This window comes from Oscarella lobularis, chromosome 9, assembly GCF_947507565.1.
Source record: "Oscarella lobularis chromosome 9, ooOscLobu1.1, whole genome shotgun sequence".
NCBI lineage: Eukaryota > Metazoa > Porifera > Homoscleromorpha > Homosclerophorida > Oscarellidae > Oscarella > Oscarella lobularis.
Genome location: NC_089183.1, coordinates 89,603 through 113,606, shown reverse-complemented (window position 1 = coordinate 113,606; position 24,004 = coordinate 89,603). Strand labels below are relative to the sequence as shown.

Genomic DNA, 24,004 nt, shown 5'->3' with positions numbered 1-24,004 from the left:
CGTATCGTGCGCTAATAATGCCTTCTCCCGTCGCATGACGTCGCTGCAAGGATCTCTCCCGCTTTCCGGTAGCGCCGTATGGCGTTCCGATCGTTCGACGGCGGTCTTCAGTCGCGATTCGGGCCAAAAGGAGGAGAGCCGAGTGCGTCACGTCGTAATCCGGGACGCCAGCATACGACATTACCCCGATTCGCACGTAGTAAGTCGAAAGAACGCTCGCCGCCAATCGAATCAGCATCGGGAATAGGTTTACAAAATCGAGGTATTAACGCTGACGAATCATTGGCAATTATGGCGACGCTACAGCGAATTCTTCGCTCTGCAACAAAAAGTACCACGCCCACGCGTCTGCGCATTACACTCGCGCGAGCTTCTTCATAGTTATTCAAACTCTACGCCGTTCCTAACGACTTATTGCCGCCGAAAAAATATTCGGGAAATTTTACGGCGAGTTTCATTGAATCGCGTCGCGAAGGCTTGGAAAATTATCTCCAACGTCTCGTCAACGGGTCAATAAATAAATAAATAAATAATGAAATAATGAAATAATGAATTATTTAATATAGGGATAAACGCGTTGCCGGTTGCGCGGAACTGTGCAACTTTCTCGACGTTTATAATCACGTGACGAGAATTAATTAATTAATTAATTAATTAAGTTTGAGTCTCTGCTACGTAGGACGTGGGACGCGTGATGAGAAAGCTCGCTCAATTGCTCTATAGAACAGGTGATACTGATAGATAGAGATAATCAGTATTTTTGCAAATACTGATTATAGGAGATATGTTGCTTGATCGAAATGAGATGATCTCGTTCACTCCCGATCAACTCTACTGCATAAGCAAACAACTCAAAATGCCCATGGAAGATCCCAGTATAAAATTCCATAGATCACATCACGTGTTTATTAATTAGTATTGATTTTCTTTATATTAAGTTGGGAAGGAGTGTGATCCTTGTTTTGACTTGGGTCACGTGTACAGTTTTGTATATAGTTTGATACAGTTGAGAGTAGCGCCGTCGCGACGATCCGTTTCCCAAAGTTGCATGAAATTCGATTTGTCTTCCTTTCGTTCTTTGACGCATCTAAAGGTAATTAATTAAATAATATATTTATTTATTTAATTATTTAATTATTTAATTAAGGTTGATGGTATTGATTTTGGTTTAATTGATAATTTATCGAGCATACAAGCGCAGCTAGTTGATATTGGCGTTCACCATTGCATCACCTCAATGAAGGTGAAAAAAATAAGTATTTAAAGAAATCAATAATGATTAGATTTGAATAGGACGTTCTCATTGTAGCAGCCACAGAACAACGAACAGTATACAAAAATCAATAATAATTAAATATTGATTTTTACGTAATGGCGGTTTGGGTGTAGATGAGTCCTTCCCGGATGTCTCTAACTGATAGTTGGCGTATTTCTGCAAATTCTCGTTTTCTTTCCGGGCGTCACGTGGTTCAACCGTGGGTGGGGTTGACGCATCTTGATATGAGTCGAAATAGCATTGCTACACTTGATAGTCAATCCCTCGATCTTCTCCCCAGTCTAACACAAGTAAATTACCTATTTATTTATTGATTTATTTTAATTTCGGAGGGTTCCTTGTTCGTGTAGCTCAATCTAAGTTATAATGAATTTGAGAATTTTGATTTTGATCAATTGACGCTTCCCGCTCTTCTAAAATTCAACATTTCTCACAATAAATTGTCTCTACTTTCTCCCAGTCAATTGGTAGGAAAAAATTAATCACGTGGGTCTTTTTAATTAATCCGTCTTTTTAGCCTATTCGGCATTTATTAGAACTCAATATTAGCAACAACAAACTTCATAAGTTAACAGGTAAACTTATAGTTAAATAATTTCAATTAATTAAATAGTTACGTATTTTTGTGAGGATTGGAATTTTTTGTAAACTTACGATTTCTCGACGTCCGATATAACTATTTGGCGTCGTTTAAAGAAATCGATTGTCTCGTTCGTTTGAAGCATCTAAACGAACTCAATCTCATTGGAAATCCTCTGGCAATGAAGCCAAATCACAGACTATCTGTTTTTCTCAAATTTGCGGCAAAACGAAGCGAAGTAGAATAATTTCGTTTGAAATTTGAGAATCTATTTGTCGGGGGATTTTTTAGCTTATTTTGGATGGCCAAAGAATGTGTCATACAGAATGGGTTAGTCCTATGATTGATTAATAAATTGTATTTATTAATTTTTGTTCTCAAGTCTCAATTGAAAGAATTTTTTCCTGCTATCGCTGCCAGGCAACAGAGCAGTTCTCTTCCGAATCCTGACCTTGCAACAACACTTGATAAAGATGGAAGGTATTTATTATATTATTTAATTAATTAAACATATTTTTTGTGATCTTTTTTAGTGAGGTTGCCTCTTCTTCGTCGATTCCTGGTACGCCGGCGTCGTTTTCGTCGACTCTTCCCGTTCCCATGCCTACGCCTCAGGAAAATGGGAGAACGGCCCTTGGGGCTAATGTGAGCGTTTCTCCATCAAAACTAGCCTCTGCACTTGCGTCACTTGACGTCACTACGCCACAAAAGTAATGAAATGATATTTGATTGAGTGATCGTATGCGAAATTGCTAATAAATTTTCGATGTATATAGTCATCACTTGAGTATCCGGGAGGTCGTAGCCATGTGATCATTCGCACGATGTTTCAACGTCACGGCTCCTGTCTCTCCCTCTTTTTCGGGTGTTTTTCACTTCACAGCGGCCAGCGAAGCGACTACGAAGACTACAGGACTGCAGGTGAGTTGTTTATGCAGCGATTTCGGGCGCGCTGATTCCAGGGGCCCCTTTTCGAACGAACTCGCTTCTCTTCGTCGTTCGTTATCCTTTTCTCTTTCTCCTTTGTTTCTATTGCGTTCTGATCGCGGACCCCGTGGAATGCTTTTTCGCGAATTCTCGTCGAAGCTGATTCAGCAGCTTAGACCTCTTCTTTGTAACGTTCTTCGCTCTCCTATACGCGTTGCGCTTGTCGTTTCGTTGCGAAGGGGTCTCGCTGACTTTGTATGCAACGGTCCTCGTCGAAATCGAACGCCTGTTTGCCTCGAATGCGTATGTTCCTCGAAAGGGGCCCCGGCGCGTTTTCTACTTCTCTTTTTTTGAATGACAGTTTCTCTCGGCGTTCTTCGAAATAGGCTTGTGAATCGTTTCGAATATCATAAGAATGAGGTACGCCACAGAAATTATTTCTAATTAATTGCTTGTTTTTTTTTTGTAGGAAATCCGGGGTCCTGAGTAAGACCTCTTCAAGGAAAAACTGCTCGTACGGGTCCTGAGCATGACCCTCATCAAAAACTGCTCCTAGGGGTCCTGAGCAAGACCCCTTCAAAAAAACTGCTCTTGGGGGTCCTGGGCATGACCCCTCAACAAAAACTGCCTGAAAATGAGAGGGGAGACTATGTTCAATTTTTTCAAAATTTTTATTAAAATAAAATGTCTGTACCATGCTTCTGGTTTCCCTACGCTAGCCTACCCTACACCTAGCTAACCTATCTACAACTAACTACCCTACTACTACGCGATCCTATCACTATGGCTACACCTAAACTAAACTGCGCCTAATCTAGCGTCGCGACGTATACACCCCCGGATTTCCTCTTCCCTCCCGCCCCCAAATGCGCATGCACTACAAAATTTCGAAATGCCATGCAGTAAAAAATAACGTCTTTTTCATATTGATCCGGGAGTTCGTCAATCTAAGGAAAACGCACAAATACATTTCATTTTCTGAAACTTACGGGGTTCTTCGCTCACCAGAGGTGCATTTTTAAGCTCTTTAGCCGGTTTCTTTCGGTTCGCGAGTCGTTTCTACGATGAAAACTCGGAAGTCCTAAGAACGAAGTCTAGACGCACGCCGACAGATTCTAAACGATAGCATACTTTGTCTAAAGCAACAGAGGATCGTTTCGCTCGCGGAAACAGCGAAAAGACGCGAGAAAGACGCGAGGAAGCGGACGATGAAGAAAAAGCGCGACACGTGACCTTACGTCATGCCGTCCCGTACCAAAAAACGAAGTCCTAGGAATAGAATTCAATAGAAACGCCGAAGCCCTTTCTAAACTTCAACTTACTTAGATCGGCGATTTGTCTTCGTTGGGATCGAGCGAAGTCTCGACGAAGACTAAAGAGGCAATCCGAACGTGTCTAAACGTTGTTTAAAAGCAGCAAAAGTTCCTTCGCCAGCGTAAAACGGCGAAAAGACGCGAGGAAAGCGGACGATGAAAAATGGCGTTGCACACGTGGGTCATCTGACACGTGATCACAGCGCTGTCCCGTATAGCGAAGTAAAAACCCTCTAAGGGCTATTTGTCTTCTAGATCCCTACGAAAAACAAATCAGAACAACCTCAAGCACTAGCTAAAGTAGCTTACCGACATCCGCGATTTCTTTCTTTGCGCACGAATCGCGTGTTCCTTACGCAATTCCCGTATATAAAATGGACTCTCTCGTTCTCGACCTCTTTGCGATCGAGGCCGTAAAATTCGGCGACTTCAAGCTGAAAAGCGGAATCCAATCACCAATCTACTTCGACCTTCGCGTGCTCGTCTCTCACCCTCGCGTTCTCGTAAAGAAAAGAGAGACGTTAGCGCGACGACGTCCTAAATCGAAGTCCCGTATCGCAGGAGCGAGTGAGCGAACAGCTCTGGCTCGCCGCCGAGAAAGGGGGCGCTTCTTTTGCGACTGTGTGCGGTGTCCCGTATACGGCTCTCCCTATGGCAACCGTGCGTGAAGAGCGCGAAACTTTCATAATTTGATATTTACCACATTAGCTTGTATCTGTTCGTCACGGCGTTCCCATGGTGATGAAACGACGCGAAGCAAAAGATCACGGGACTAAAGTAATAAAATGAAAATTATTAATTATGATAGAGTTAATACAAAAATTTGCAGAAATTAATCGAGGGAAGTATAATTGAAGAAAGCGCGTGCTTGGTCATAGAAGACGTTGTGACGTCAGGCGGAAGTGTATTAGAAACAGCGCAGGTGAGAAAACAATAAATAAATAAATTAATTAATTAATTAATTAAGGCTCTAACGGAAGCAAAACTCGTCGTGAAAGATGCCGTTGTCTTTTTGGATAGAGAACAAGGGGGAAGAGAGAGACTATTTGAAAAGGGAATAAAGTTACATAGGTACTGTATCATCTTTTATAGAGTAATATGAGTCTACTGTATCTATATAGCGTTTTGACTGTTTCTCATGTATTGGCTACACTTGAGCGTCTGGGAAAAATTGACTCAATGACGTCAGCTCAAGTGCGGGAGTTTATTCGAGCCAATACATTTTCGCCAGTCGCTGCACCAAAGGTCATTGAATAATAATTAAAATTATCTCACGTGACTGTTATAGTTAGGTGCTGAGTTATGAGGAAAGGGTCCCATTAGTGGAGAATTCCCTCACAAAGCGTTTGCTACGTGTTATGATTGAAAAACGAACCAATTTGGTGTTTTCCGCTGATTTGAAATCAAAGGAAAAGCTCATAGAAGTACCGCCAAGAAATTAAAAAAAACGAAAATTCATTTCTAATAATCAGGTTATTGATTCAATTGGCCCGTATGTGTGCATGGTGAAAACTCACATAGACATCATAGAAAATGTGACAAGCGAATTTGTCACGTGTCTGACTCAACTAGCAACAAAGCACAATTTTCTTCTCTTTGAAGACAGGTAGGGTAAAAACGTATACATATGTACCTAATTGATTCTATTGGATAAATATTTTAGAAAATTTTGCGACATTGGAAATACTGTAGAGTATCAATATGGACATGGCACATTTGAAATCAGCCAATGGGCTGACGTCATAAACGCGCATGCACTACCCGGACCCGGAATTGTAGAAGGACTCAAAAAAGTACAATGGGAAAATAGAATTTTAAAAAATCGAATAATTCTATTAGGTTGGGCAATTGAGGGGGCGTGGCTGTCTTCTCATTGCAGAAATGTCTTCAAAGGGAAATCTCATTTCGAGTGCTTATACTCAGGGTACAGTGAAAATAAATAATTATTGATTTGTTATAATAATTTTTGGTTGTAGAAACTGTAGCAATGGCAATGGCCTATCGTGACTTTGTCATTGGTTTTATTGCCATGAGAAAATTGACTGATGATCCAAATTTTCTGCACTTTACTCCAGGTAAAATAATTCATTAATTAAATATATTAGAAAAAACGTTTTCTCTTAGGTGTTCATTTGGCTTCTGGAGGAGACACCTTGGGCCAGCAGTATCTCACACCAGAAGAAGTATAAATTAAATAAATAAATAAATGAGTTTATAATGTTTTTCTAGGTTATCAAAAATAGAAGATCTGATTTGATCATTGTCGGGAGAGGCATTTATGAGGTATCACGTGTTATTGGTAATATGATTTTAATTGAATTAATTTTTCTTTTCAAGGCAACCGATCCCGTCGAGGCGGCTAAACTGTATCGGAAAGAAGCGTACAAGGCCTACGAGGAATCTCTCAAATAGCCAAGTCCCCACAGCATGCAACTGAACTAACATTGTAGTGCATAATGAAAAGCGAGAGGGCTAGCGCGCGCACTCGGGTCAGGTTTTCTACTGTTTACGGCCGTTTTTTACCATTTTTGCCGCTTTGCTATGCGCATCGGATGCTTCTGTACTATAAGTCTTCTGTCGTTACGGCCATCCGCGGTAGAAAGGGTATTGCGATCGAGAACTTCGTCCTTGGGCGCCGCGAAGGGTCGTCGCTGTCGAAATTGGTGTGATAGCTTCAATAAGCTATTTAACACTGAGAAAACGCTTGAGAAAGAGCTCGATTCGACGAAGAATATTCAGCTTGACGTTAGCATTAGCGCGCACTACGATCGTGCCACGTGACATTGCCAGAGCATTTATTTATTTATGTAGCTCTGCTCATTGCGCACGTCTCACATAAAAGTTGCTAGACTTTGTCAGTCAGCTGAGCACTCGCGTGATACATTCCTATGTAATCGGCATTGGAAGCCTGAGGACGATCACCAACATGGGTTGTGACGTCAATCGAAGCAAAACCCGCTTTAGCTAGAGCATTTCTCACCGAATCTTCCGTCTGCGTCACGTTGAAAAATCTCTTGTTGTTAACCATATAATAACTTCCTCCAAGAACCCCATTGATTCTTATCCAGCCTCCGGGTCGAAGCAAGGTGGCGAGTTTTTTCAACGTCACTTTGACGTCTTCCACCGACTTGCAAGCCGATTCAAAGCAGAAACTAACCGAAATGACGTCGAACGACTTCTCGCATCCTTTCCCTATAGGATTCTCCATGGCAACGTCGCAATGTATTATAGACGATATTTTCGATTTCATTTCTTTGGCTCGATTCAACGGCGTCTCCGCCGATTCGTCGTTTTCGAACGTTTTGATGACGTAATCGAAATAGGGATGCCAATCATGAGCATCCGGGCTATCGTTTATCCATTTGCCGATCGCTTCGCGACTTGCCGACGAATAATCGGAAAAAACGATAGATGAGGCGTAGGGAACGGCGCTAATTAAATAAACGATGATAGGACCGCCGCCGAATTCGAGAATACGCGCCGAATTGGAGCGAAGTGTAGCGCGTTCTGCGTAGAACTCGTGGACGTTTTCTAGCACGAAATCGCGCAGTTCTTTCTTGAAATTGACGCTGCTGACGTGCGGGTCGCCGTACGAGAGCTTCATGTATGATTTCACGTCAAAGTCGCGATCGTAGTCAGACATCGCGTTGACGACGTGTGAAACGTAGATCCGGGGCTTCTTTAATCACACTACGTCGGCATCTATCGTCACCATTAGCGCGCGCTGTAATAATCGATTATTATTAGTATGGAAACGCATAGAGAAAATTCAGCCCTCAAACATTAAAAGTTGCTACGTTCTGTCGCTCAACTGAGCACTTGCATGATACATTCCTAAATAATCAGCATGGGCGGGGCAATCACTGACATGGGCTTTGACGTCAATCGAAGCGAAACCGGCTTTAGCCAGAGCATTTCGCACCGACTCTTTCGTCTGGGTCACGTTGAAAAATCTCTTGTCGTTCACCGTATAATAACTTCCTCCGAGAACCCCATTGATTCTTATCCAGCCTCCGGGTCGAAGCAAAGTGGCAAGTTTTTTCAACGTCTCTTCGACGTCTTCCACCGACTTGCAGGCCGATTCAAAGCAGAAACTAACCGAAATGACGTCAAACGACTTCTCGTATCCTTTCCCTATAGGATTCTCCATGGCAACGTCGCAATGTATTATAGACGATATTTTCGATTTCATTTCTTTGGCTCGATTCAACGGCGTCTCCGCCGATTCGTCGTTTTCGAACGTTTTGATGACGTAATCGAAATAGGGATGCCAATCATAAGCATCCGGGCCATCGTTAATCCATTCCCTGACGGCTTTGCGACACGACGACGAATAATCGGAAAAAACGATAGATGAAGCGTAGGGAACGGCGCTAATTAGATAAACGATGATAGGACCGCCGCCGAATTCGAGAATACGCGCCGAATTGGAGCGAAGTGTGGGCGCGCGTTCTGCGTAGAACTCGTGGACGTTTTCTAGCACGAAATCGCGTAGTTCTTTCTTGAAATTGGCGCTGCTGACGTGCGGGTCGCCGTACGAGAGCTTGATATATGATCTCACGTCGAAGTCACGATCGTAGTCAGACATCTCATCTGATATCATGTCATGTGCCAGTCATGTCATGTGCCAGCAGTCATGTGCCTATGAGATGATGGGGGAGGGGTCACACGCATGCGCCACACACCCTTGACTCACCTCTTCTACGTCACTATCTCGTAATTAATTAATTATTATTTAAAATTAATTAGTTTGGACGAGGACGGACATAAGCTCACTTGCTCTCAGTTTCAATGCGTCGTTGCTATCGCAACAACTGATGATCTCCTTACATAGCTCCATGACGTCAGAATCCAAAACGGTTGAAATCACTTCCCCTATGAAAAAAAATCCCCAGAGTTACGAAAATCCTTTCTATTGACTCTATTTACGTGAGTGCTTCGCCAGTGCAAGCAATATAGCAAGTATAGGCAAATAAAAAACGTCATTTTGACCCCGATATGTAGCAAGAAGTCGCAAGGTAACCCGGAGGCATTTATTAGCATCAATAGATTCCCACCAGTCTAAAAGAGAGTTACAAGTCTTTTCTGCTATGTACGAATTTTTTATTTACCTTCTGAAAAACTGACTGCAATTGATAGAATTGATATGGCGTTATATTCCAATTGGATATTTATGTCCCTATCTGCTGCCACAATTACGGATTCGAGAGCGCATCCAAAACCATTTTCATCACGAATTAAATCGATAAATTCTATATAACATTAAGGTACAAAAATATGAAGGAATATTGTACTGTACTAACCTTCATTGGCAAAAAAGTTGAGAAATATGCAAGCCTGCGTCAAAACAGCAACGGACCAATCGTTTTCCAGAGCAGTTTTTAGGGCCAGTACACCCAATGTCACGTGCCCAGTCAAAGCCAATTTTTTAACAATAATTTTATCTAATAAAATAGCTAATATTTGATATGAAACACGTGACTTATCCTATGTGTACTGTACCCCTTTTAGCCAAGTGAATGAGAATTCGTAGGCAATATTCCTGTACAACGTCAGACGAAAGGCAATAGTGCATTGCTTTCACCACAGACGCAAAAATGTCAAAATCAAAAAAGTCTCGCAGAGAATGATCTAAAACAACATTAATATCATTATTAATTTTCTCTTTTTTCATACCATCGACTAGAAGACTTTCTATTGCAACGAGAGCAGTAGATACCACGTGACTAGTTTTAGAAAAATTTTGCACAACTTTTCCCATTATTTCAATGACGCCAAATTTTCGCATTCGATCAATATCTAATATAAAGTCATAGGGATTCATTTTGAAGCAAAATCCCGTATCTCTCTAACGTACCTTTTCTTACTAAAAATAGAAAGAGAACGCATCCATATTTTTGAACGTTTTCGTTCGACTCAAATTTATTCATGGAATCTCGTAGCGCTTCTACGTTTTCACCTGTTTCCATGACGACAGCGATTTGATCGTTGCTCGTAGCACCCGGATGAAAAATAAGAAATCTTGCCAGCGTTGCCATGGCAAGACCAACAATGGATTCAGAGTCAGAATAAAGTTGAATGAATCTAAAAATTTCCGAAACGAAATTGAACCACGTTGTCTCCTCAAAACAACCTTGAAAAAATCAACGCGTAAATTATTAGGATTTAAATAAATAATATATAGTCTACCTTGATTCAAAATTAAATGTAAAATTTTCAAAGTGAATTCAATGCAGATTTCATTGCGCGCCCAAGAGCCCATCAAGTCGAGAAAAACAGGTAAAACCTGTTCGGAAAGATCGTCGCGGAGTCCAACATCTAAATATCCGGGACTGACTATCTAATCTTTATATTTTTATTGTTTTTTCTACCTATGCATGCCAACTCAAGAAGAATTGATAATGACGTCATTTGAAGGTCCCCGTCTTCTTCTCTGATATATTGCAACAGAATTGAAACTATGTCTTTCTCCACTAAACTTTCTCTAGCCTTTTCTATAAAACGACTATTTATTAATTATTTAATTGTATTTTCTTTCTTACCCGATTTTGCTACAAGAAGAAGTACAAGTGTCAACGTCTGTCGAATTGTCTCCGAATTCGAACTCCAAGACGAATTGCGTAGAGTTAAAAATATCATTCCAATTCCACCGCAATGAAGAAACGCTTCCGCCATTGTATCTAGATTTAAAAAAAATCAATACTGTTTACTTTATCTTAAGATAAGAGTCACCATAGCTAAGCAAAGAGGAGACCAAGCAAAAGGCCGCTTCAGCGATAAGAGGACTGCAATCCTCTCCTCTCAATATATCAATAATCATAGGAAAGACACCAGCATTGATATAAGCTTGACACACCCAATCCAAAGCTCCTATAAGAAATAGTAAGGAACGCTTTTACAAAGTGAAAGACGTTTTCACAAAGGGAAAGACGCTAATCAATAAATAAATAAATAAATAATAGGTTCTTAGTTCTAAGAAATAATCAATAAAACAATAGATTCTTACTCACCCACTGTTGCAATGTCCCAAAGAGTGATGAGTCCAGCTTCTATGACGTTTTGATTTTGAAGACTCGCTTTGATTCCGCAGCAAATACGACGAATATATTTATCGTCTAGAGCGCGATTTCTCACCATGGCATCACCTCACAAGAAAACAAATAAATTATTAAATTAATTAATTATTTGCATTTCGTACCGTCGTTGACGTAACTTTGAATAAAAAGAATTCCCGGAAGTTGAACGGTATCCAAGTTCTGATGAAGTTTCATTGCAGTGCGAACAAGTTCGAGAGCTTCCGTATTCACGCAATGATTTCTCAATCGTTCTATGAAAAAAAACAACGTTCTCTAATTAAATAATTAATTGAGATTATTTATTTATTTTACTTGATTTCAATGACATGGAGTGGAGACACCAACACGCTTCGACTTGAACGGCTGGAATTTCTTGTTTTCTTTTCATGACGTCAACAATTTTTTCAATAAAATGACTCGCAATTAATTCGTCGGAAGATGCTACATACATAAAATATATAGAATATGTCTCTTATTTTATTTTTATACCTTCCATTCCTTGGCTTCTTAAATTCTCCAAATATTTGACTTCTAATTATTAAATTTCTTCCCGAATTAATTATTTGAATTTTTTGGATGCTTTCCTTCTTGTTCTTTTTCTTCTTCTCTGCCGCCGCGATTGATTTCTGATTCCAGATTTTCAAGTTTTTGATTTTGAGAAAGCTTCAATAATAATAATAATTAAATAAATTATTTAAAATCTTGTTCTCACCTCGGCCAGAATACTTTCCGGAAGTGACACGAATTTTTTAAAAGCGAGGCACCACCGTCTAATATTTTCAACAATTAAAATTCAAATAAAATGTATTTATTGAGAGATTCTACTTGAAATCGCTTCGAGATTCGAAAATCGCATATAATTGTCGATTGGGAGTGAAAATCGCGAGCGAATTGCCATCTGTGGCATTCGACGGCCACAAAACGTCAGGAGGACTATCCGTTTTGCGTCGAATCGACGCTGATTGGCTGACGCTGATCGCTCCCTTCCTCCGGGAACCTTTGTAGTAGAAAAGCGAGCCGTCGTCGTTTAGCGTGAAATAGCGTCGTTTCCAGTTCTTTACTACTCGCCCTGTGCAGATTAGCTCGTCTAGATGCGAGTCGGTCGCCGGGAAACGCGTGGCAACCTCGTTTCGTGACGAAACCGGAGCAGAGCACGATCGACCTGTCATTCATCACTTTAACGCGCGTTAATTAAACCAGCGCAGGGACATGCATTGCTAGAGAACAGTGACGAGAACAATAAAATTCGTGTCAAAAAGGTAGATGTCTGTTTTTAGCTAATGTATCCTCTTCTTCGTCCGGCCGGAATGTTTGGTGTACCTGAAGGAGGAGGAAGAAGATCGCCACCGCAAAGAAGCCTCACAGCTTTCTTCATTAGTTTTTTAGCGTCAGCATTTCTTTGTCTCAAACCGCCGCTGTGAGATTTTCCATAAACGAAGTTGACTCTGAAGTCGCTGAACGATAGATTTTGCCTATTCGCCAAATTGGGGCAGAAGCAGCGCGCCGTTTTTTCCTTCAATTTCTTGCGAAATTCGATTCGCAACAGATGACTTTCGCACGATCGGTGAGACTTCGACGAATTTGGCGGCTTCGCGCACGAATTCTCCGGGCCGATGTCGACATCAACGAGATACTTGGCCTTCTGTTTGCCACTGACAAACAAAGACACGGGGGGCTCTAAAATTCAAATTAGTTAGACATCGATTGACGTCCGCGCGCGCTGGCGGGGGAGTCGCACGCGCGCCGGCGCGCGCGTAAACAACGCGTACACTTACTCTTTGTTATTCCAGTGCAAAAATTTCCCGCCTTCTGTATGAGTTCCCCGCAATACTGGCAGCTATCTAAGTAAGAAAAGCAAGTTTAGCTAAACGCGTGTCGTGCCGCGATCGAGTGAGCACCTTTTAGATTTTGTGAACTTTTGGAGTCGGCTTCATCTATTTTCGCCTCCTTGGGAGCGTTGGGAGCGTCCGGCGTTTCTAGGTCAACGAAGGCGTTTTAGATACTCGTTCCTCCCGCGCGTCATCGCATCCTCTGGGTGACTAATTGCGATTAGCATTAGGGAGGGGAAGGAAGCTTGCCGAAATGCAAACGAAATATTATCAGTGGTGTGAGGGAAGGACCGCCATGCATTCCGTTTCGATACGATCGGGGGGTTTAGCCTCTAGGCCTTTTTTCTTGCAACAGTGACGCGCAGGGAAATAGCGGTTGGAGTTCATTCACATCCGTCTACGTATTATATCTGACCTTTTTTTCCTGTTGATTCGGAATCGGCCGGTCGAAAACGCGTTGTTTCTTTTGCTACTTTTGTCAGAGATAGGGCGACGGCGTTTGCGACGAAGATGGAAAGGAGGAAAAATCGCAGCAACGAGTTCATCGTTTTTGGGGCGGAGACCGCGATGTCGCGCGAGGGGGTGGTAGTGAACTAGAGCAAGGGATCGGGGCTTCTGGACGCCCACTGGCGTATGCGTCGCTTTTATCAAAAACCTAATTGCATTATTTCCTATACATTACCGCGGAAACTGGCGCTGCCACGTAGCTTGCGGCCTATCCTAAATAAATCTAATTCAATTGCACTTTGCTAGCTTCTTTACGCATACGTAGCAAAGCACTGCCTCGCCTTGCTTCGTACATCTAATGAGATGAAGGAGGAGTACGTGGCATCGCAGTGGGAGTTAGCACGTACGCTACGGTCACCTGCTTACCTCACCGGTGGAGAATGACATAGGGAGGTCAACCGGACCCCACGCTAATGGTGAAAGGTGAGTTACGTACACAAATGAGGGAGTTCCGTCGGATATTAAGAGGTACCAAGGGGCGGCTTATGGACCGGCAATGCATACGGCCGCATTCAGTTCACAGAATTAGTGCATACGTCATAAGTTCGGCTCGGTCGAAGCAATGGCTTGCATTCTTTCACGTACGTCACTGGCAAAGTTAGTATGCAGTACCGCGGCGAATGCACTGAGACCATTCAATGTCCCGCCGGCGTATTAGTGGATCAAATGAGTTAGAGCCGGATTGTGCGTTTAGATCAACGGTGCCGCTCTAGTCGCGAAACGAGACGTGTGCGGAAGTTATTGCCGGCAGAATCACCGCGACTAGAAGTACCGCGGAGACAACAGGAACGTCGATTTAGAACTTAATCGATGGGAGGGAGTGTACGTCGCCGGCGGCCGCCGCGCAGGTGGCGACGGCGACGACGTCACGGTCTCGGACTTTTGACTATGAACAGCCTCTCGGATCCGAAAAGAAAGAGACATCTTTATGATCTTACATCTATGCAAGGAATGCAGCTGGCGGATATGCAATCAATTAGGTCGGCAATCCCGGACTATCTCAAGGATTCGACTAGAGTGCGTGCAAATCTTATAGACGGTGCGACAAAACTACTTTCGATGCGAAAAGTGGTCTGCTTGACTTCACACAATAGACAGTCCTATTTATAGACCGGTTGTACAGCGAAATGGTTTCCACACAGCCATACACTATGGTTACGATTATGACTTCAGGGTTTCATATCGCGTGAGGGATGCGTATTGTTCTCGTTGAACAACGGCACCTGCGAATATTGAATATGTAATTGCATGTTTGCTTGATGAGCGTCTTTGCCTTTCTCAGTGAACCCCATAATTAGATAACTTGCATTAGTCATTCTCTCTACATAACTGGTTCCGTCATAATGTCTATAAAAAACGTCCGCGATCCTCTCTGAACGTTTAAACGAATCTGAGTTTGGGTCTTGACGGCGTTAATGAGTTCGGATGCGCGATTGATTCGTTTGGAATTTACTTCCAGTATGACGTCACCGGCGTTTAGGCCAGCCCTAAAGTCACTCAAATCCTCTCTCTATCTATGAAGGTTTCGACTCTACCTGTGTGCGGGGGATCCTTCTATGATTTTCGCTATTAGAACGCCACTAGAAATATCCGGGAAATTGGCAAGACTGTTCTTCAGTTCGTAGGCGAGATCTCTGTTTAGGCTAAGCACGCTAACTCCTATGTATCTATGGAAATAATCCTCGATTGGTTTCTTTAGAGAAACGAGGAAATTTTGACCTTTGCTGCTCTTTAGCGTTTCCTTGACGACGACTAATAAATTCTTTCGCCAAATCGACGGGAATGGCGAAAGAAAACCCGGGAACCGACGTCATCGTATTAATCCCAATAACTTCACCGTCAAGATTAACAAGGGGCCCCCCAGAATTCCCAACCTCAAAGAAGAAAGAAAAGGAAGTCTGTGAATGAATGAAAGAATCCCTAGTAGATATCAATCAATACGTACAGTTATGGCGGCATCCGTCTGCACGTATTCAACATCTCTACGCCCAAGTCCTAATTCCTCACTAGCTCTTCCCACCGTACTAACAATCCCCGCCGTAACCGTATTCGTCAACGACATGGGGCTCCCTATAGCAACGACCCATTCGCCTACCCGTACGTCACGTGACGAACCCAATACGACGTGAGGAAAGGTTTCGTTCGATTTGGGCTCGATTCGAACGAGCGCCAAGTCGCGAAGCGAATCGATCGCTTCGATCGTGCCCGCGTACGTCGAACCGTCGTGTAATCGGACGCTGATATCGCTCGATTTCGATACGACGTGAGCGTTCGTGAGAATCGAGCCGTTTGGCGTTATGAGAAAGCCGGAGCCCGATCCCACGCGAATGGGACGACCGAAATGACGTTGATACGTCTCTATGTAGACTACGCTAGGCGATGCGCGTTCTGCTGTCTCCGCTATGAAGTTGAATTGATTTCGTTTGGGGGGCGTGGTCGCTCCTTCTGCCGCGTGCACTCCAATTGGAACTTGTCTTCCCAGAAGGCCATTGTAGAGAAGATAGGCTGTTCCTGTAGATACAATTGTCGCCGCTCCGATGCGCCGGAGTTGGGGAGTAGCGCGGAAGACGAGTCGAAGTAGTCGCGACGTCATTATGAAGACTATCTAGCGCGCGCCAATGGGTCCCGGAGAAAAAAGAACTGAAGTAAAAGCAGACTACAGTAATAATAACACAACGTAGATAGCGTGAACGATAGCAGTATTAAATTTAGCGGTTACTGGTACGTTGGCGAATCGAGAAGGCGCTGGCTCTCGCTGTAATCGCCTTTTCTTCGATTTGATCGCCATCTCGAGCGCCGTCCACTCCGTCTTTCTCCGTAGGGCCACGGGGGAAAGGCGGAACCACCCTTTTTCTTCACTTTTTCCGCGAAATAAAACTGGGTAATCATACCTGCGCACGCTAAAACGCCCCACACAGCAGTAAGACCAATATCTGCATACAAATCTTATTAGACATTAATTATTCATATTAGTTGACTTTGTTACCTATTGATTCTAAGGGATAGACGGAATAGGCTGTCGTGTATTGAGGCATAGCGGCTTTTTTAATGATATCGGCGATAATAAAGACGAGGATTCCATTGACGTATTCACTAACGCCTAAAAAATGAGTACGTACATTTATTTCTGAACTAAGTAGCCTTATATAGGTACCAAGAATAAATGCATAGGATCCCACTATGGATGTTGCAACAATATTCAACTAGAGAGAGCGCCAATATTATTTACGTAGATTACGTCTTTTTTTCTTACCGTTCTTGGCCACAAGAGTAGCAATACAACGGGAACGAGTACTCCACACATAAAGGCTATCCAAAAGTTGAGTTTTGTTTGCCACACAGCCATGGCGCCTGTGAAGAAAGAAAGAACGAAGATTGGGGTGTTTGTGCGTTTAATTGAGTTCTAATTTTACCAAAGGGCGTGAAAAATAGAATGGAAGAGATGAGGAAACCCAGTACCAGTCCAATGGTGAGAACAAATCCCATTAGAAGATAAAATCGCCACCAGATAGCGAAAAAAATCAAACCGCCTAAAATACCGACGAGAAAACCAATTCCAAGACGCACTAAGAGGAAAAAATCAATACCGGATTATCTCTACTTAATTAACAAATTACCGTAGTGACTGAGGTCCGTTGTTAGGGACAACGCAATGTAGATAAAGAACATGAAATACATGAGACCAACAATAACAAGTTCTACGCAAAAAATAAAAAAGTCACATTACATATATAGATGTATTTACCCAATTTGAATAGTTTGTGTCCCGCAAACGTCATCACTAAACCAACGAGTCCCACAATAGTACAAATTACTTTCGTTGCAACATGAGCTGCAAAAATAATCATAGATTCCATAGTCTCATTATTAAATAATTATTTACCCCCCAAAGCGTCGTTGCAGTTGTTTTCCTTTGACGTGAAACTGCAACCGTAGCTCGTGAATGGAACATAGGCAACTTCGTTTCCTTCCAAGTCACGCGCAATTACATTGATAACAATTCCGCGACCAGGCGAAGACGAAAGCGTCACTTGTTTAAGATCGTCGTATTTAAACGTCCCACCCACCTTTATGGATAAATAGTATCTGCGCTATTAATTGTATTGATTTTTACTTTTGTCCCGTATCGTTTTACGTCATCAACGCTTTTCATTTTTAGCCATCCGCCTAGAAGCGTCTCGTCGCTAAGCGACGCTCCAAGCGAATGCAAGTAGACGTCATAGGACACTTCCGGGTACGTGGCCCCCTTTCCTCCGCAATAATGAACGGATTCTCCATTGGATGGATCAAAACCCCCATTGGCTAACTCAAAGACAACTGTCGTATACCACAAAGTTGAGACAACGTTTAGATTGGGATCCGTTTCGATGTTGCAAGTTTTGCAACAACCCCCGGGAATGGGAACTAGATATTTATTTATTTATGATTTTTATACGGGAACCCCCCTTACAGTTATTTTTATAGGAAGTGCTTGATATTTCGAATGCTTGGCTTTGATTTGATCTGCTGTAGAGATAGAGGTCATAGGAGGGAATTTTGAAAGTGTTCTCTTCAGTTTCTATTGGAACTAAAGCCACGAGACCGGCGTTTGTCGAATTGACGGCGTCCTTGTAATAGTTAGGGGGTTTTTCAAGTGAAAGTGTGACGTCATAGCGTGGAGTGTGCACTTGGAAGACGAAGAAGCTCGAATCAGTGAAGCGATTCGTTGAGTTCGACGACGATATGGTGAATTGGAGCGCGGAATGAGGCGCGAGTGTCGATCGATATGTTTCGTCGAAAGCGAGGGTTTTCGCGGCTAAACGAACCGTCGGACTAATTCGAAAGCAAGAGACGAGGTATTTGAGCCTTACGAGAAACTTCTGAAGTGAAAGCCGACGTAGATGCAGCGAACAGAAGGAGAAAAGACGTCGCAATCATAGTCACGAGATCAAATGAAGAATTCGCCTAACGCGCGTTCGCGAAGAGAGCCAAAAAATAATTAATTAATAATCCAATATTACTGATCGTCGTCTTCCAGCGACAGTGACGTCGATAATTGAGCCGAAGCAAAAGAAAAGACGCTCAACACGTCCTGGCATATTTCGGAGCATTGAGACGAGGCAAATCGATGACGCATCACCAAACCGTCGCCATCTTGAATTAGATAAAAAATTCAAAGCGCGAAAAAATTCTTTTTTTACTAACCGTCTTCTTTGACTTCGAAAACGTCCTTTTGACTACCGCAATCTCGAATAGTCCGCAAATCAATAAATAGCTACAGAGCAAAGATAAGGTTTACGTTGTTATTATTATTATTATTTTCGATACCGTAGATTCGACAAAGCGGCATTCGATTCCTTGAGACGAAACGCTCAATACACCACTTTCTCCACTATTCAAATCCTAGGAAAAAAAAATAAGGTACACTAATGAAATAAAGCGTAGAGAGTCCACTTACTCTGACAAGGTATTCCGTGGCAATTCCCTCTTGTTTCGAATGAGCAACACTTGGCAATTGCGCTGGAACCGATACACGTAGTTTGTCGCGCACGCAATTATACAATTCCCGACACTGAATCATTGAACAAATCAAGGGGAAGGACGCGCGTTTTATTTATTTATTACGTTGTTGGTACTGAATTTCGTTTGTATCGTATCATTGTCCAACTTTCGATGCCACATGATGAGCAAATCCGATTTCGGATGAAAGTTAACTTTGATGACGTTCTCGTACCAATAACGATCCACCAGAATTCCCTTCATCGTTTTAACAGACATACAACTATCGCGTATCTAATAGGGGGACATAGATCATACAAGATCTATAGAACCTTATGATGTCTTACCGCTAAAATAGCTGAAGGAGAGGAGAGCGACGATCCTATATGCACGAGAAATTCCTTTTGATTCGACTCTTTTCGACTAGCAAGAGGTAGTAATTCAACACTATTGCCCTCCTACGAGAAATAGATTAAGTGTATGTACCCCTTCTTTTTTTTATATAGATACCGTTTCTTTAAAACTATCGAGAAGCTTATAGATGACGTCGGTGTGCGCTAGACCAAGGTGAGCTTGACCGACGAGACGATTCGCCTTGCGACGAATTTCGTCTCTGTTAACTTTGAAAGCGAGCATAAAGGCAATTAAATTGTGAAGAACGCTGCACAATATAGCGTCTTCTTCCTCTTCCATTCGTCGTCGATCAGCGATTGAAGCCGACGAGAATCTTACGAAAATCGCGACTATTTTTTTTGAATTTCTTTGTATTTTTTTCCTTACCGTTCTATGAGTTGACTTGGTCGTTCGTCGAGTCCCGTTGCCGTTCGTTCGGCGGCGACTGCGTCCAAGAAAACGGCGTCCCAAAAAAACGACTTGTCCCACAATTTCGATCTTCCCTTTCCAACCAAATCCTTATAGACGTAATTAAAACGACGTTTCTCGTGATTAAAACTCGTTTGAGGACGTATGACGCGATTGCGACCACCCAATTGATCGCGATCCAACAAAGCATCCAAATCCTGACTCAATTTCTGTCGCATTCGTTCAGCGGGAAACAGAGGCGGATCCAGAATAATTTTCGGATTCGATAGTCGCCTTGACGACAAACGAGGAAGAGTCTGAGACTTATCCACGTCGCCAGATGGAGATACGGAACCAGATGACGTCGCTTCAGAATTTATTGAAATAGTCGATGATTGGCTATCGAGAGATTGACTAAATTTCGTCGGAAGAATTTTCTTGGGACTTGGATTTGCGAGAACGGATTCGGAGCACGTGAAAAACGTATAGGCGATTTCGAGAAGAGAAAAAGCGGAAGCAATCGTGTGAAGCGATCCGGATTCCATCCCAATTTCAAGACCAACAATGCAACATCGTAAAAGTGCGACAATCGCGCGATAAACTGACTTGGAAACCCACTAAGAAAAAAATATAGAGAAAATTAATCAAGATATCTCTTTTCTTACCACGTCTTTTATTGGACTTCCCTGCGGATCTTTCGCCGCTTCGAATATTCGCGTTATGACGACGAGACGAAGTTTTTCGTCAACGAGAATTTTGTTCAATTTTCGTTCGGCGAAAAAACCGATGCTTACGCCTTTCAAAGCGTTCATAACCGCTTCGCTAACGACGTGTTTTGCTTCCCTTTAATTAATTAATTAAAAATTCAAATTTTTAAAATTTGACGTCATATACCTTTGCTCTTCGCTTTCTATTGCGGATGTTGGACTATCGGCTCTAATAGGCGATTTTAAAGTATAGGGAGATTTTGCATTAAAACTTGATGATCTTGAAATTCGAGATTCGCTCGATTTCAAAGGACGCGTGCTAACCGATTCTACATCGTACGCCGATTGCCATTTTTTCTCGATAATCTGACTTGTGCTCGGTCTCATTGCACGCATTACGTATTTATTAGGACTGAAACTATTGGGACTCGTTGAAGGCGAACGAAATACGGAGGGAAATGATTTGGAATTTCCCGCCGCTGGTGTTTGGACGGGATGTGAAAGCGAATGAAGAAGACGAGGTTTTTCCTCTTCTTTATCTCCACTCAAAATTATTCGCGGATGATTTCGTGGATCGCTTTCGCGACGGGGTAGCAATAGAGGCGATATTTTTACGTTTGTGACGATTGGAATGTCGCTTTCGGTTTCGAAGATCGCCGCCGATTGGCTATCGTCGCGTTGTAGAGTCGATACGGCATTTTTTCTCGCTCGGCGTGAGAGAAACGTCTCTTCGTCGTCTGATTGGTCATCAGGCGGATCACGTGAATCTAACGTCACAATGGGAGACTCCTCCTTGTCGCTGACGTCATCGTTTCTCTCAGCCAAGATTTCTTTCACTTCTTCATCGGACGATTGATCGTCTTTCTTACTCTCAATATCATTGTCGTCGCTTAGGATATTAGGAAACGAGTATACGCGATAGCCAGACGTACCTCCTTCATAGAGAGTCGAAACGGACGACATGGAACTCGTCGATGACGAATAGCTCGTCGAATATTCGTCGAGATATTGACTCGAGTCATTCGCTTTGAGCTCAAGCATCGCTTGACCGAGAGACGACGACGGTTCATAGAGACTTATAGGAAGAGGATTGAGTGCGCCAGCGAAATATTTTGGCTTGTCACCAATGTGATATGGCTCCACGATTCCATCTAAAAATTATTATAATTTTTAAATTAATTAATTAATTCAATTAGTACCGTTTAATATCCGGGATATAGCTGAATTTGGAGCGTAGAGTTGATACCATTCTCCAAAACAATCGACACCCTATTACGTGATATTATAATTTTTATTAATTATTGATTTTTGGTTTATTACTTGAGTAGAGGCTAATTGTGTGGCGAATTCCCTGTCACTAGGATTGGGTACAATCAATTGGATTCGTTTGAAAAAGAAGAGTTTTTGCTGAGCAATGACGGGTCTTTGATACAGTCTCAGTGTTCTTAGAAAATAGCGTAATTCTCCAAGAACTTGAGGCGAGAGAAAGAATTGTATGAAAGACACCCGGATAGAGATGTCCAAGGCAACGGGATCTTGATACGACGGGCTAATGCGGCCGTGACTGGAAAGCCGGCGAATTCTTTCCGTCGCTGCACCGCCACTGCCACTTCCGGATGACGACGGCCGCGTAGTCCCGGATGACTGAAGAGAAACCAAAGCCTTAGAATAAAAATAAATAAATAAATAAATAGATTTTTAGAGGAGTTTTAATGAGATACCTTGTTTAGGGATTCTTTGAGTGTGGATACGGCGTGTTTTGGGAGCGAGGGTAAGGGGGGAGCATCAGTGGCAAATTTAATCTATTCATAAATAATTAAAACGCGACAACTTCTATTAGTAACAATAATTTTTGTACCTCTCCTGAATCCAGATCAACGACTGTGACGTCATTGGGACGCTCTACACCTCGTCGCGGATGAAAGAAACTCGCCGGAACTCCAATAAGAAACGGCGCCGGAGTTTGCAAAATCTAAATAATAAATAATTCATAAGACCATTCCTTATCTAAGTATATCTGGGGTACCGTTTCAGCAAGTGGCATAGAAGTGGGCAATAGAGGTACGACAGGATAGACGTACTCTAAAGGATACATGTAGACAAGCAGAGCCATGACGCATGTTGATACAGTTTGATAATCGACGGACGTCAATGCAACCTAAATATTAATTAAATAAATATTTGAAATTGAAGGTGGTTAGCTTAATTACTTTCTGTTCCATTATAACGGCCGTCAAAACCTGTAAAACCTGTTCGACGCCGAGTAGCTCCAATATTAAATAGGCGGGAAAATCGACGAGAAATAACCGGGATTCATCCGGGTAGGCGAGAGTTATGGCCGGTTTGACGGCCATTTCAAGTTCGAGTCGAACGTGTCCCGGACTTGGGAGGGGCGTTTCTAGAAAACGTCGTATCCACGCCTCCAATTCTTGCGCTTTCAACGAATGCGAAGCAGACGGCGCGAGAAAATCGTCCCATTCGTAAAGAATTCCTTTTCGATCGGGACCGTCTTGAAAATGATTGCTAGCGCACGCTATATTTTCCACCAAATGCCGAAATGTTTCGACGGCTTCGGCGAAAGGAACGAAAAACGAGTGATGCGTTACGAGACAAAGCGACGTGAGACTGCAAACGGGATCGCCGCCGCCGTTTCGCATACGGGACGTGCGAAAAAAGTTGAGACAAACGCCGTGACGTCGTTTATTCGTTTCTTTGTCGGTCAGCGTGAAAACGAAGGTTCGCGCGAGATTTTCATCGTCTTCGGGTGGCGTAGCGCTGCAGAGACAGCCGTCCGGCTGACAAAAGAAGACGATATCGTCGGGAAGAGGAAAATCGGCGTGGTCCATCGTCGGATAGCGTTTCAAGAGCTTCGGGTTCTGTATTAGGCTTTCCGATGACGTCGGCATGGCGTTGCAGTGGCAGCCGACGACGAGGAAGTAGTCGACGAGACGATCTCGGAAGAAATCCGATAGAACGCGAGCCATTGACTAATCGATATAAAGCACGCTATCTCTTCCGTGTTCTCTTTGATTTAATAAATTAGTGTACAGTACAGTACTTGCCTAAAACGAAGCGTCCCGTCCATGTGCCGAAAAGCTGCTCTTTTCTTCGCCTCGTGAACTTGCGGCGCCATCTTTTTTTTCTTGCATCATTCACTGCTAAAATTAAAAATGCTGACCAGGCTTAGTGGGCGGTCAGTCGCACCTATTCGATAAGAGCCAATCAGAGCGCTAGGTTAGCCCCACGTGACCCCGACTGACCAATGAGCGCACTGGGCGGGGCTACACGGCTCAAAAGCGAAGCGCACACCGATTTTCCTTCAGTTGCGGCCGAGGGTGGATGCGTCGCGGAGCTATCTGCGTCTCGTTCTTGACGGACTGGCTCGGGAGCTTTGGCAAAAGGCAAGTCTGGGTCGTTGGATCAGCGTGGCCCACGGTTTATCCGTGCCGGAGCCTGTAGGCAGGGCGAAGGGGGGCTTCGGCCTCGGTTTACGCACTGAGCGTAAAGATC

General features: G+C 43.0%; 8 protein-coding genes and 2 long non-coding RNA genes across 11 annotated transcripts; 3 read left to right on the top strand and 7 right to left on the bottom strand.

The window, feature by feature from the left end:
• The first annotated feature begins 15 nt into the window (after positions 1 to 15).
• Positions 16 to 2,635, top strand: LOC136191496 (nischarin-like). Its single transcript, XM_065979842.1, has 16 exons — positions 16 to 199; positions 248 to 331; positions 382 to 509; positions 567 to 624; positions 680 to 728; positions 780 to 875; positions 939 to 1,093; positions 1,148 to 1,243; positions 1,294 to 1,329; positions 1,390 to 1,566; positions 1,627 to 1,743; positions 1,794 to 1,851; positions 1,907 to 2,094; positions 2,148 to 2,186; positions 2,239 to 2,336; positions 2,390 to 2,635. The coding sequence occupies exons 1-16, from the start codon at positions 35 to 37 to the stop codon at positions 2,568 to 2,570; spliced, it is 1,725 nt and encodes a 574-aa protein (XP_065835914.1). The 5' UTR covers positions 16 to 34; the 3' UTR covers positions 2,571 to 2,635.
• A 53-nt stretch (positions 2,636 to 2,688) lies between these two features.
• LOC136191495 (uncharacterized) lies at positions 2,689 to 3,481 on the top strand. Its single transcript, XR_010670844.1, has 2 exons — positions 2,689 to 2,777; positions 3,145 to 3,481. It is a non-coding gene; the product is annotated as an uncharacterized lncRNA (long non-coding RNA).
• On the bottom strand, positions 3,436 to 6,893 carry LOC136191494 (uncharacterized). Its single transcript, XR_010670843.1, has 8 exons — positions 6,620 to 6,893; positions 4,797 to 4,868; positions 4,588 to 4,745; positions 4,406 to 4,530; positions 4,106 to 4,355; positions 3,915 to 4,052; positions 3,789 to 3,864; positions 3,436 to 3,730 (listed from the first exon to the last, which is right to left on the bottom strand). It is a non-coding gene; the product is annotated as an uncharacterized lncRNA (long non-coding RNA).
• LOC136191492 (uridine 5'-monophosphate synthase-like) lies at positions 4,445 to 6,655 on the top strand. The gene is made up of 14 exons (XM_065979840.1): positions 4,445 to 4,599; positions 4,658 to 4,756; positions 4,805 to 4,873; positions 4,926 to 5,018; positions 5,064 to 5,167; positions 5,218 to 5,341; positions 5,389 to 5,520; positions 5,569 to 5,702; positions 5,760 to 5,889; positions 5,936 to 6,020; positions 6,073 to 6,171; positions 6,221 to 6,279; positions 6,326 to 6,379; positions 6,434 to 6,655. Exons 1-14 carry the CDS (start codon positions 4,471 to 4,473, stop codon positions 6,506 to 6,508), a joined length of 1,386 nt encoding a protein of 461 aa, XP_065835912.1. The 5' UTR covers positions 4,445 to 4,470; the 3' UTR covers positions 6,509 to 6,655.
• A 22-nt stretch (positions 6,894 to 6,915) lies between the features above and the next one.
• On the bottom strand, positions 6,916 to 7,764 carry LOC136191493 (phenylethanolamine N-methyltransferase-like). Its single transcript, XM_065979841.1, has one exon. It carries the CDS (start codon positions 7,737 to 7,739, stop codon positions 6,942 to 6,944), a length of 798 nt encoding a protein of 265 aa, XP_065835913.1. The 5' UTR covers positions 7,740 to 7,764; the 3' UTR covers positions 6,916 to 6,941.
• A 54-nt stretch (positions 7,765 to 7,818) lies between these two features.
• On the bottom strand, positions 7,819 to 8,724 carry LOC136191558 (nicotinamide N-methyltransferase-like). Its single transcript, XM_065979912.1, has one exon. The coding sequence runs from the start codon at positions 8,697 to 8,699 to the stop codon at positions 7,890 to 7,892; it is 810 nt and encodes a 269-aa protein (XP_065835984.1). The 5' UTR covers positions 8,700 to 8,724; the 3' UTR covers positions 7,819 to 7,889.
• Positions 8,691 to 14,809, bottom strand: LOC136191555 (uncharacterized). 2 transcript variants are annotated; one of them, XM_065979907.1, is made up of 22 exons: positions 13,684 to 14,809; positions 13,417 to 13,627; positions 13,071 to 13,148; positions 12,948 to 13,013; positions 11,998 to 12,849; positions 11,885 to 11,942; positions 11,759 to 11,835; positions 11,662 to 11,705; positions 11,485 to 11,613; positions 11,295 to 11,423; positions 11,107 to 11,241; positions 10,829 to 10,966; positions 10,639 to 10,776; positions 10,468 to 10,590; positions 10,286 to 10,414; positions 9,954 to 10,229; positions 9,773 to 9,895; positions 9,599 to 9,727; positions 9,400 to 9,540; positions 9,208 to 9,348; positions 9,026 to 9,157; positions 8,691 to 8,971 (listed from the first exon to the last, which is right to left on the bottom strand). In XM_065979907.1, the coding sequence occupies exons 5-22, from the start codon at positions 12,339 to 12,341 to the stop codon at positions 8,838 to 8,840; spliced, it is 2,520 nt and encodes an 839-aa protein (XP_065835979.1). In that variant the 5' UTR covers positions 12,342 to 12,849; positions 12,948 to 13,013; positions 13,071 to 13,148; positions 13,417 to 13,627; positions 13,684 to 14,809; the 3' UTR covers positions 8,691 to 8,837. The 2 variants fall into 2 exon arrangements, with proteins under 2 accessions (XP_065835979.1, XP_065835980.1); XM_065979908.1 differs by having other exon boundaries at positions 11,998 to 12,241; positions 12,297 to 12,849; positions 13,417 to 13,809.
• LOC136191557 (serine protease HTRA2, mitochondrial-like) lies at positions 14,803 to 16,171 on the bottom strand. Its single transcript, XM_065979911.1, has 3 exons — positions 15,454 to 16,171; positions 15,228 to 15,382; positions 14,803 to 15,175 (listed from the first exon to the last, which is right to left on the bottom strand). Exons 1-3 carry the CDS (start codon positions 16,099 to 16,101, stop codon positions 15,040 to 15,042), a joined length of 939 nt encoding a protein of 312 aa, XP_065835983.1. The 5' UTR covers positions 16,102 to 16,171; the 3' UTR covers positions 14,803 to 15,039.
• LOC136191556 (transmembrane 7 superfamily member 3-like) lies at positions 16,132 to 18,550 on the bottom strand. The gene is made up of 11 exons (XM_065979910.1): positions 18,359 to 18,550; positions 17,959 to 18,303; positions 17,623 to 17,912; positions 17,392 to 17,575; positions 17,254 to 17,340; positions 17,126 to 17,206; positions 16,922 to 17,074; positions 16,762 to 16,859; positions 16,663 to 16,711; positions 16,495 to 16,608; positions 16,132 to 16,441 (listed from the first exon to the last, which is right to left on the bottom strand). Exons 1-11 carry the CDS (start codon positions 18,423 to 18,425, stop codon positions 16,224 to 16,226), a joined length of 1,686 nt encoding a protein of 561 aa, XP_065835982.1. The 5' UTR covers positions 18,426 to 18,550; the 3' UTR covers positions 16,132 to 16,223.
• On the bottom strand, positions 18,487 to 23,493 carry LOC136191554 (MAP kinase-activating death domain protein-like). The gene is made up of 16 exons (XM_065979906.1): positions 22,705 to 23,493; positions 22,521 to 22,652; positions 22,353 to 22,466; positions 22,216 to 22,296; positions 21,815 to 22,156; positions 21,694 to 21,763; positions 20,682 to 21,645; positions 20,453 to 20,630; positions 19,767 to 20,404; positions 19,497 to 19,713; positions 19,334 to 19,444; positions 19,113 to 19,280; positions 18,946 to 19,059; positions 18,816 to 18,890; positions 18,693 to 18,762; positions 18,487 to 18,641 (listed from the first exon to the last, which is right to left on the bottom strand). The coding sequence occupies exons 1-16, from the start codon at positions 23,476 to 23,478 to the stop codon at positions 18,505 to 18,507; spliced, it is 4,185 nt and encodes a 1,394-aa protein (XP_065835978.1). The 5' UTR covers positions 23,479 to 23,493; the 3' UTR covers positions 18,487 to 18,504.
• Positions 23,494 to 24,004: the final 511 nt, after the last annotated feature.